This window comes from Lissotriton helveticus, chromosome 1_1, assembly GCF_964261635.1.
Source record: "Lissotriton helveticus chromosome 1_1, aLisHel1.1, whole genome shotgun sequence".
NCBI classification, from domain to species: Eukaryota; Metazoa; Chordata; class Amphibia; order Caudata; family Salamandridae; genus Lissotriton; species Lissotriton helveticus.
Genome location: NC_136057.1, coordinates 1,818,211,085 through 1,818,223,181, shown reverse-complemented (window position 1 = coordinate 1,818,223,181; position 12,097 = coordinate 1,818,211,085). Strand labels below are relative to the sequence as shown.

Sequence of the window (12,097 nt, the reverse complement as noted above, 5' to 3'; positions counted from 1 at the left end):
TAAGGACCACAATTACATTTTATTAATGATTTAACAGCCTTTATTATGGAAAGGCCAATGAAGCACAGAAATACGGTTCAGAGATCCTCTTTATCCTAAATTTGTTCATATGAAGATCAAATCAAGATATGGGACAGGGAGAACAACAAAAACTTGAGACTTGCCAAACTATTTTTTCATCTTTTCTATTCAAAGTGTTATGCCCTTAAAAAAGCACTGAAAGAAACAGATATAGAAGAAGGAGTAGTTTCTGTTCTGTAACTCCAGTTCTGTAGTAGGGGTATCTCTGTTATAGTCATAATCTAGTGAATAGTCCCGCCCATGTGCGTGGACCCCGGAGCAACCCAAAATAATCTCTTAAAGTGTTGAAAAAATGCAGAACTGCACGGACACTTAAGAGAGAATTAAAGACAGATAATGCAGCCTATACACAGGCTACACTGTCCAGTACTTCAACTAGAAATTCCACCAAAAAATCCACAAAACAGCAAAGCCTGTACAGATTTCGCTTGCTTCAGCAGCAAAAACCCTCTGGAATGATAGAGGGGAGGATCTGGACAGACAAGCCCCATAGGCTGCCATTATGTGGCTCAGAACAGGATACTGTGCCTTTAAGAGAACTTGCAGGTCCCTTTTACTTTCAGTTCTTTTTGAAGGCGTAACACGCCAGACCTGTAGTATTCCTTACATGAATATCTCTCTCCACCGGGGAGGAGGGCGGACGCTTATGACTATAACAGAGATACCCCTACTACAGAACTGGAGTTACAGGACAGAAACTACTCCTTCTGTAGTAGGGGATCTCTGTGTATAGTCATAATCTAGTGAATAGAATGGCAAGCCCATCCCCACATCAAAGCGGCGGTGGAGAAACGAGAAATAACACCACTATTGTGCGAACAGATTTCGCAGCGAAGCCTGCCCAACCTGAGCATCTGCTCTGGCATCAGTGTCCAGGCAGTAATGCTTAGCAAAGGTATGAACCGACTTCCAAGTGGCCGCCTTGCAGATTTCTGCAATTTGAAAATTACGGAGCAAAGCAGTCGTGGCAGCTTTGCCCCTGGTGGAATGAGCCTTAGGCTTACCTCCTAAGGTCTTATTAGCTTTTTGGTAACACAATTGTATACAGGACACAATCCACCTCGAGATGGACTGCTTAGAGGTAGCAAGACCTGTCCTGACTGATCCATAATTGATAAACTATTGGTCCGACCTACGAATATCTTTGGTCTTATCCAGATAGAATTTCAACACCCTCCGCACATCCAGGGAATGTAAAGACCTTTCCGCTGGAGATGAAGGATTCTGAAAAACGTAGGCAAAGTTATAGTCTGGTTGACATGAAAATCAGAAATAACCTTGGGAAGAAATCTAGGGTGAGTACGCATAACAACCTTAGCTGCATGAAATACACTATAAGGTTCTTGGCAACACAACGCCTGAATTTCACTCACCCTGCGGGCCGATGTAATGGCCACGAGGAACGCCGCCTTCCAAGACAGGTGCTGCAACGAAGCCTTATGAATAGGTTCAAAAGGCTCCTTCATCAATCTGGACAGCACCACATTCAATTCCCAAGAAGGCAAAGGAAGCCTGACAGGAGGGAACACTTTCTTCAAGCCTTCCAAAAAGTCTTTGATCACAGGGATCTGGAAGAAGGAAGTCTGTGAAGGGCATTTCCTGTAGGCAGTCAATGCAGCCAGATGAACCTTAATGGAATGGACATTAAGGTCAGACTGCGCCAGATGTAGAAGATACGGAAGGATGACCTCTTCCTTACACGTCGTCGGATTATAGTTCTTGGACTTGCACCAGATGCAAAACCTCTTCCACTTGTAAGCATAAGAAGTCCTAGTGGAAGGTCGCTTAGCCTCCTTCAGTATGTCCATGCAATATTCCGGGAGATTAAGATGGCCATATTGCACTATCTCAGGAACCATGCCGCCAAACTCAAAGACGAGAGGTTGGGGTGCAACATCTGCCCCCGAACTTCGAGAGAAGGTCCGGCCTGCACGGCAGCTTCATGTGAGGAAGGAGAGACCGGTGAAGCAGGTCCGTGAACCACCACTGCCTGGGCCATTCCGGGGCAATCAGTATCATCCGCGCCCTGGACTGGGACAGCTTGATGAGAACCGTCGGAATCAGGGGAATGGGTGGAAAAGAGTACAGAAAGCTGTTCGACCAGTTGATCCATAACGCATTCCCCAGCGTCCCCGGCTGGTAGTACCTGGAGGCGAAGTCTCGGCATTTGCTGTTTTCTGCGGTGGCGAACAGATCTACGTCTGGAGTCCCCCACCTTGCGAAGACTTCCCCTAGTACTTCGTCGTTTATGACCCATTCGTGGTTTTCCTGAATCAGTCTGCTCAGTGCGTCCGCCTGAACATTCTGCACACCTGGCAGATGGGTAGCCGTTATCGTCAGTCCTCTGGCCAGAAGCCAGTGCCAGATCGCCTGCGCCTCCTGCGACAGGGTGCGTGATCTCGAGCCCCCCTGCTTGTTGAGGTAATACATCGTGGTCGTATTGTCCGTCTGTACAAGCAGAGAGTTGGTCTGGAAGGACGGGTGAAAGGCCTTCAGTGCCAAGTGAACCGCTCTGAGTTCCAGGAAATTGATGTGGTACGTGGACTCCGCCGGGGACCACGTCCCTTGAATCTGTAAGTCTCCGGAGTGCGCTCCCCAGCCTTGGAGAGAAGCATCCGTCACGATAGTCTGAGTGGGAATGTCCTTGTGGAAGGGAACCCCTCTGAGGAGATTCTCCGCTGAACAACACCACTTCAGAGACTGAAGAGCATGCAGAGACAGTCGTATCTTGTCGTCCCAAGATCCTCTCCTCTGGTCCCACTGATCCTCCAAGCACTCCTGCAGCGGTCTCATGTGCAGCCGCGCATGTGGCGTCAGGAAGATACAAGAGGCCATCGATTCCAGTAGAGAGGACACCGTCCTCACTGTTGTAGATGGAGTGGTCATAAGAGCCTGAGCCTTCCGAAGGAGTGATAATCGTCGCTCCTCCGAAGGAGACACGCTTGCAGACCTCGTATCGATGGTGGCCCCCAAGTACTGAATGCACTGGACCGGAGTCGGGACAGACTTGGACATGTTGATGTGCAACCCCAGCTTGTTCAACAGAACGCACATCTTCTGGAAGTGCGCTTGAGCTTCCGAGAAGGAGGAGGCCTTGATCAACCAATCGTCCAGGTACGGGTAGACAAACACATTGTTCTTCCTCAGGTGTGCCGCTACCACTGCCATGCACTTCGAAAAAGTCCTGAGAGCGGACTTCAGCCCGAATGGAAGTACCGTGTACTGATAGTGATTGGTGCCGACTAGAAATCGCAGGAACTTCCTGTGTTTGTGTGCAATGGGCACATGGAAATACGCATCCCGTAGGTCTATTGCACATAGCCAGTCTCCCTGTTGCAACTGAGGATAAATCTGATGCAACGACAGCATGCAAAACTTTTCTCTGCGAATCCACTTCTTTGCCTGTCGCAAGTCCAGAATGGTCCTGAACTCGTTCTTGTCCTTCTTGCGGACCAGAAAGAACCGGGAGTACAGACCTCTTCCTCTTTGAGACAGAGGTACGTCTTCTATCGCCCTTTTCATTAACAGGATATCGGCCTCCGCCTGGAGCTCGCGCAGTTGATACTGCGAGCTGACCGGAGGAATCGATTGAGGAAGACTGTATCCATTGCAAACAATATTCAGCACCCACTTGTCCTGAGTAATTTTTCTCCACTCTGCCAGAAAAAATTGAACGCTTCCCCCCACCGGAGCGGGTAACGGATGAAGGGGAAGTAACCGCTCAGGGTCGAGACCCGGCCGGGCCTTTGGTAGCTGTAGAGGACTGCTGACCACCTCTACCCTTCTGGCGCTTCTGGAAGGGTCTCCGGAACTGCTGCTGTTGTTGCTGCTGCTGTCCCGAAGACTGTCCTCGCCCTCTGCCCTGTGCACCGAACCGTCTCTGGAACGGTCGGTAGGGCTTCTTTTCTTTGGGCTTCTCCAAGCCCACTGCAGTCAGGGTCTCTGCCTCCGCCTTCATGCGGGCCATCTCATCATCGGCATGTTTTCCGAACAGAGTCTCTCCTGAAAACAGTAGATTGGCCACCCCCTGCTGGGCCTCCGGCTTGAGTGACGTGAGCCTGAGCCAAGCATGACGCCGCTGGTTGATCCCATGACAGTAACCATGGGACCTCAAGAGAGAGATATCCGCAGCCGCGCTGATGACCTGGTTTGAAACCAGCATCCCTTCCTTAAGGATCTCTAGTCAGTCCTCCCTCTTGTCTCGTGGCAGAAGTTCCGTGAACTATTGCAGGGAATCCCACAGGGCACGGTCGTACCGCCCCAGCAAGGCCGAATCACTGGAGGCTTTCATGGTAGTGGAAGCAGTCCCACAAGCCTTCCTTCCAGCCGAGTCGATCCATCGGCTTTCCTTGTCAGGCACGGTGGAGGACGGGGAGGTAGAGTGTAACTTCCTGGCCGCCGTCACTATAATGGAATCTGGTACTGTATCCATTCGCAGGAACGCCGGATCCGAATCCGGGGCCCTGTACTTTTTCAGAAGTCGGGAGGGAGCGGCCTTCACCCCCGCTGGCGTAAGGAACAGCTCCTCCGCAGGTTCCACCAAACCTGGCACTAGTGGCAGCAAAGGGCGAGATAGATGCTTCTTGTGAAGAGTCTCAAATATCACGGACGTCGTAGGTATAGGAGCCGTCACCGTGATGCCCAACTTCGTTGCCCCCCTCAGGAGAACCTCCTGGAACGTGCTGATGTCATCCACCGGAGACACCCTTGTCCCCGGGGAATCCGACAAGGTCGGCGAATAGGATCGTGTCCTGGAGGAGTCCGTGCGGGACCTGGATACCCACCTCCTATGGCAGCGTCTAGATCTAGTGGAGGATCTGCGCCGACTCCTAGATCCTCCTCTCCTTCCGGAGCGTGATCTGGACCTCCTAGGCCTCGGGCGATCCGCTGGTTCCACCGGCTCGGGCGTCTTAGGTTTGGCCGGGGCCTGAGGCTTCGGAGTCCCCTTGGGAGGAGTCGGAAACCTGGGCAATGAAAACGACCTCGGAGGCACCGGAGGAGGCTTCAGTGGCACCTGAGGCTGAGGAACGGTTTTCGGAGTCGGAGGCAAAGGAGGAGGGGTAGGAATCCTCGGAGGGAGACCCCTCGGCAATGGCGGCGGAGGCGTAACCTGTGTAGGCGTATACACCTCGGAATACACCGAGCCCGGTGATCCACCACCAGCCTGGGACGTCGGAGAGCCTCCCATGGCATCAGGCCTCTTCTCCCGCTTCGACGTCGAAGAACGGTGACCAGACGGCGAGCGTCGACCGCCTTCCATGCCTCGACGGCGATCTCTTGCGTCTCGACGGCGACCTCGATCGCCTCGACGTCGACCTCTTGCGCCTCGACGGCGACCTCTTCCGCTTAGACGGCGGACCACTCCTCGACAACGAGGATCCGCTCGATGACGATGTTCTCCTCCTCTTCGCCGACGGCGAACGGCGGTGTCGCTTCGACGGCGAGTGCCGACGCCGGGCCCTTCGACGTCGATCACTCGACGCCGAGACCGACGACCATGACGACGAAATCGTCACCGGAGACGTCGACGGCGGTCTGTGCACATCCCTCGACGTCGAGCGCCGACTGTGCTTCGCCCATAAGCCCTGGGGGGACGGGGAACAGACCGTAGTCATTCCTCTCGACGTCGTGGTCGCAGCAATCGACCCAGACGGAGAGTGGGCACGTTTGCTGGTCTTCCTGCCCGTGGGGAGCCCCCCAGAGGCCTCAGCATGGGCAGAAGGAGCCCCTCCAGACCCACCTTGTCAGCCTTCTTTCCTCGAGTTTCCTTCAGGGTCCTGCCAGAGAAGCACTGACAAATCTCACACTCCTCTGGGACATGGGAAGAGGGAAGGCAGAGGATACACACCTCATGGGAATCCGATTTGGCCTTCTTCCTGGAGCACTCCGGGCATTTGTCAAATAATGCAGGCATATTTGACATCAAAAAGGAGCAAAAACCAAGAAGAACAGCACTAAAGTACTTTAGAAGCACTCAAAACGAAATTAATAGTAAAAAATCACCAATAAACCCTTGAAAAGGGAGAGCTCAATGCTCCAGGGTCCTGCTTGCAGGAGCCGGAAAAAAGAACTGAAAGTAAAAGGGACCTGCAGGGCATTCTGGGATACTGTGAAGTTCTGGAAAGTTCTCTTAAAGGCACAGTATCCTGTTCTGAGCCACATAATGGCAGCCTATGGGGCTTGTCTGTCCAGATCCTCCTCTCTATCATTCCAGAGGGCTTTTGCTGCTGAAGCAAGGGAAATCTGTACAGGCTTTGCTGTTTTGTGGATTTTTTGGTGGAATTTCTAGTTGAAATACTGGACTGTGTAGCCTGTGTTATAGGCTGCATTATCTGTCTCTAATTCTCTCTTAAGTGTCTGTGCAGTTCTGCATTTTTTCGACACTTTAAGATATTATTTTGGGTTGCTCCGGGGTCCACGCACATGGGCGGGACTATTCACTAGATTATGACTATACACATAGATCCCCTACTACAGAACAAGACTTAAAACAAATAATATGATTAATATCCTAGTCTTTACCTGTGTTTATAGCGTTCAATCATGTTCCAAAACGAAGAGAATTTTATTTATCAATGTTTCGTCTAACAGAGGGCATGCAACCTTGATAAATTGTTTTAAATACATATATTGTCTGTATAGGTTTCACACATACATTATATCTGCCTCATGATGAAGAGTATTAAATATTCAAAGTGCATTGAAGTAAAAAAGAAAGATTGTTGGAATGTTTCAATGGCAGCCCCACTTTCAGAGCCCACAAAGGTGAAAGATATATAAAAGTGAGTTGAAGCCTCACAAACTGATGTTTTGACGAAAAATAATATATGAACTATAAACAATGTAAATAAATTAATTTATAACAATATTTAATTGATGTCAAAATAGACAAGATGTACAAATACAGAGTATGATGTGACTTTATCTGCCAGGTGATACAGCCCATGTAGAGAGACATTACATAAAGTATGTTTTAGGTATCAGGGCAGGAGAAGGGACAACAAATCAATGAATGTTCTCTTTTTACTGTATAAAAGAGTGCTATAAGGTAATGCGAACACCGAGTGGAGAAGGCCTGTGTGGTGCAACCTCACAGGGAGGAGGCATTGTGACTCTCTAGCTCGAGAGTGAATTAGGGCGCTAAAAGCACTCCCAGACTGGGGTAAGTTAGGAAAATATGGCCCACATTGAGACCAGCAAAACACTTGCCTAAACATGGGCAGTGTGCACCAATTGGATATAAAGAGCCAGCATTACAAAGCAGAGACATCTTTTTTGTTTTGAAGCATCAATATGCAGAGATGATGTTATGGTTTCCAGCTGGAAAAAGCCCCTACCTGTCACCAGTGGCCCTCCAAAATTCATTAGAAGTATCTGAGGTAACTACCTACGGTCAAATGGATGCTTCTGTAATGAGATTTCTGCCGTGTAATGCTGAACACCTTTCATTAAAGGCAGCAACTATGCTGGCTTTCATACTAACATGGATTGTATATAATTCTAGACTTTCCCTATAATGTGTACAGGGTTTCATCAGTACTTACTCAATTAATTTACTGTTAAGGGACCCCAGACAAGTCTCAAACTCATCCCTGCTTTTAATATCAAACCCTCCTCATGTTTCAACCCCTGCTCTTACTTGCAGAATCACAACAAAGTCTATTGAATCTTTCATTACACTGGAATGAACACCATACGGCCAAAATCCTTGTGTGCAATTGTAGATCGCTCGTCCTACAGATGTACGATCACTTGTAGTATTAGAAGTCCTGATTACCTCTCCTAGCATCCTTTTCATATATTCTTATACAATATCCCCATTTAGTTAGAATGCTCAATAAATAAATACAGAATTCATTATATGTTGGTTTCAAGCAGCTTTATTTGTTGTTCAATAAAACACTAAACAAAGCATATGTGTTCGTTAAAGTAGTGGCTCAACCTGTGGTCCGAGCACCTCTGGTGTCTATAAGGCCCACTCAGGTGATCCACGACAGTTTTACAAAATTAATTAAAATTAGTACTTTAAAATGAATAAACTATATACAAATAGAGAAACTTTTTTTCTACATTTGAGTAAATGAAACTAAATATTACAATATTGAGCATTTTGAGGTGTATACTTGTTTTTGTATTTTTGTGCACTGTTATATGGTTCAAATCATTGATGTTGCTTAAGCGGGTTTGCCAGCTTCCAATGATGACTCAGTTGGGGTCCCGGGATTCTAGTAATTATTCAGTTTGGGTCCATAGAAGCCAGAATTTTAAAAACTGCTGATTTAGAGTGTCAGCAAATGTACAAATGATGCTACTGCTTGCACAACAAAGTATAAGGCATTGAATTATAGTATGTATCAATCAAAAGAGAATCAACCTTGGATCATGTGAAGGAGCCCACTCGTTCTAGGAGAAATTTTTTTTTCTTAAAAGGAACTCTTACTCACTGAATGCTATTCAATGACATGCTACATCATCAAAATCCACCCAATCCTTTGAGGATCTGGCATGCTATGACGTTTTTCCTTGCAAGGGAGCACTTTTTAAGGAAAAGGGTTGTGGGGTCTATATGAATTGAGGGTTAAAATTGCCTACATTTATTTTTGAGTAGTCTTGATCAATGTTTTACACCAAATGCCTAAAGAGCGTAAAGATGAAGAAACAATATGGCAACAACCTGCTATAAGACTGGAAAGAAAGCATATCAAATAATGTGTACTTTACAAGCAACTGGACTACATTTTAGAGAAAGTCCACAAGAAAGGAAGGTGCACTCTGATTGAAGTCAGTCAGGAAACACACATGTAGTCCAAAAAGTCTTCTTTTTATTAAAGTTGTTTGTTTTTAAAACCGGCCACATCGGAATTTAAGTTCTTGACCTTGGTCAGCTGTTGTGTGTGTTGTTTACTTTTGTAAATCCCTTAGATTTTAGAGATGTTTAATATGTGTGAAAAGGTATCTTTACAATACCATGGTTTAACATTACTTACTACACACAAACAATTCTGATGGATGAGAAAATGAATTCAACCTAAATTAGTTAATTTTTTGTACTGGAGGTTTGTTATTAGGATGCTAATATCCAATATTCTATTTCCATTATGTATTAAAGGAAAAATGTTTTCTAAACAGCCTATATGGCAATTTACCAACAAGATTAGTTAATAATTAATAGACACAAGGTGCAAAGATATAGTTCAGAGGAAACGGTATTGTCTTGTACATTGAACAGCAACACTTACTGTGATCTCTGTGCATCTAGCAATTCGTTTCTAGCAAATTCAAAATCTTTGATACCATCACTTGAAAGTGCAGACCCACAAGATGCTCTTTTTCCTTTTTGCACCTCCACTGGGTGATTGAACCTGAAGTAATGGTCACCGCCAAGAATCACACGGTCTCCCTGTAAAATAAAATGTCATTTAGTTAAGGACATAAAACAGAAGATCTAAAAAAAAAAATCGAAATATAAGAAAAATATATAGATCATGCTACAAGACCATGAAAGGAATCTCTCCTAGGTTTTATGTCCTAAAATGCATTCTTTAGAATGAAAAACAGGAGGTTTTTGAGGCACTTTAAACCAATTGTAAATGGCTCTTAAAGTATTATCTTGAAGTCCCTTGAGAGACATAGATCAGTTTGGTGGATGTACCCAGGAGGATGATTAAATAGCACCTTGATCCACATTAAATCAATATAAAATATTTGCATGTTGGCAGCCAACTGAACGATAAGCGACATGTGGAGAAGGAACATAATCCAATAATTTCACCATGTGCTATTACTATTGTTTTCGTAGTTATAACCCCTAAAGTACATGAGGTCCACCAAGTAGTAAATATGGTCGGTTATGGGATAGTGAAGAAATATGCATTTTACGTTTCAAATATTTTTACTGGTTTTTTTCCTCCAAAATGAGAGGAGAGGAGCCTGAGCTGGTTCTAGATGGGATTCTGCTGGGGGATTCTGTCCCCCGTCGTCCACCTAGGCAAAAGAAACGCCATTAAGGCGCGACGCAGACCCGCAGCGCGGGGCGCACCTGGGGATGCGTACCGGCTAAGGGCTGGCCCGTCCACACTCGTCGGAGGCTGGGCTGGGCCCCCTCTTTAACAACAGCGACTTTAGTAAGGTACTGTGCATATAGTTTTTATTACCAATAACTTTAATACTCCCTCAAATAATGGTTAAACGCAAGGCCAGAGCGAGCTGGCGGGTGGAGGAGTAGCGGGAAGCCCTGATGTGTTTGTAACAATGGCCACATCTGTTCTCACCCATAAAATAGAATTACCTGAACGGCGCCTATCGTTGGAGCCAATGCTCCAGAAGCGCTCCTCTTTAGGGGGCCAAAGTAGGGACAATGCCCCCACACAGCCTCTTTGTAAATGAACCACTAGCCCATACGGCGATTGTCCCTCAAGAATTCCCTCCTGTGAAATCTATTACCGCAAAAACATCTACTAGGGGTTCGGCCTCGCAAATACAGCTGGACACTAATCCTGAATAACCATTTAAGAGAAGAAAGGGTGGTGGGTCACAGAAGCAAAAGCCTGTAAAAGTTACTCGACCTGTCAAATCAAGGGGGAATGTTCCAAATGAAACTGGACCAAGTCTCATTACTCCCCCTACCCTGCCCCCACTGATGAACAATGATACGTGGAAGAAATTAGAAAACAAGGTCTCCGCCCTGCTGAGGCCTCTTCTACTCAAGTTAACTCAGACTGAAGATAGATTAACCCAAATGGAGTCCCAGGGGTGCAAACAACTTCACCTCCCTCGAGCTTCTGCGCCCTGGGACGGGCTGTGGTCCTGTATCCCACCTACAGGCGGGGATCGGTCTATCAGAAACTGAAGTCGCGTAACCCCACCCAGATCAGGCATATGGTAACCTGGGCCTGGTCACATACCCAACAGTTGACACTTCTACTACTTCCTACCTCCATACCCAAATCCCCCCTCACAACCCAATTAACACTTGGAGAAGCCAGAGGAGGATGTAACACAAAAATGATACCTTAGCACCGTCCCAACTAGGCTGGTGGCAACGATGCTTGGGGTGGGGAGAAGGTAGGACCCCCTGAGGCCGGAAAGCCTCAAGGTCGTTAGGATCGCTACCCTGCATCTCCCTCCAGCAGCATCTCCACTTGTACTGGTGTTGGCAAATGTACCGCTTTTGAGGAAGGTCAAACAATAAACGACTGATCAACTAATGGACAAATCCCTCCACTGGCTATCGCGTCATCTAATTCATGTGTGGGGAAGGGGAAGTCTTCTGTATAACCAAATTATTATGGCCGGAAGGATATGCTGGCTGGGCCCATCTAGAAAAGTAATACCGGGTGACTGTGTGGTCATAAACGTCAATAATGAATCTGTAGTTAGATCTCTCTTAGCTCCGCTACATATAGTCCCACCCAAGAACAGGCAGATTACAGCATTATCACTGGAATATTTCTATAGGCCCCTTTTACTAGTGGCAGAAGAACGCAGAGGCTGGAGAACAGATTCACCTCCTCTCGGACCTGGAAGCATGTGATTGACTACACCCAGATGACAAACTCTTTAGAGGGCCATGACAGACCAGATATCCTGGATCCCGATATTCAAGGTAGTTCTAAGATAAATAACACACAGGTGGGGGCAAATAAAAACATTCTTAAACTAGCAACCTGGAAAATGGCAGGCACTGCACAAAAATTAGGTAATGAACATTGGCAAAAACTCTGGCAAGACCAGGATATTTCTTGCCTACAGGAGACATGGTCAACGGGAACCCCTTTTTATAAATGGTTTCTGCTCTTTTCAAACACTGGCTACACCATCAGTATCTGGGAGGTCTAAGGAGGGGGGCTTTTAACGTTAATTCCAAACACACAGTCGATAACAGTAAAAAAAAATCTGAATCAACGAGCGCCCCTTTTCATCTGCTGACAGAGGTGGCAAACTAAGGCATTTGGCTTTTAATAAATTTTTATAACAATGAGTTCGGGGGGGGAAACATGCATCTAGTGGCAGTTGA

The 12,097-nt window shown here is 46.8% G+C and overlaps 1 protein-coding gene across 1 annotated transcript in view; it reads right to left on the bottom strand.

Moving 5' to 3' along the window:
• KIF14 (kinesin family member 14) overlaps positions 1 to 12,097 on the bottom strand; it is a 606,238-nt gene that overhangs the window by 337,516 nt on the left and 256,625 nt on the right. Inside the window, exon 16 of the mRNA XM_078641003.1 lies at positions 9,321 to 9,481. Coding sequence (XP_078497129.1) covers positions 9,321 to 9,481 — 161 coding nt within the window. The remainder of the gene's footprint in view (positions 1 to 9,320; positions 9,482 to 12,097) is intronic.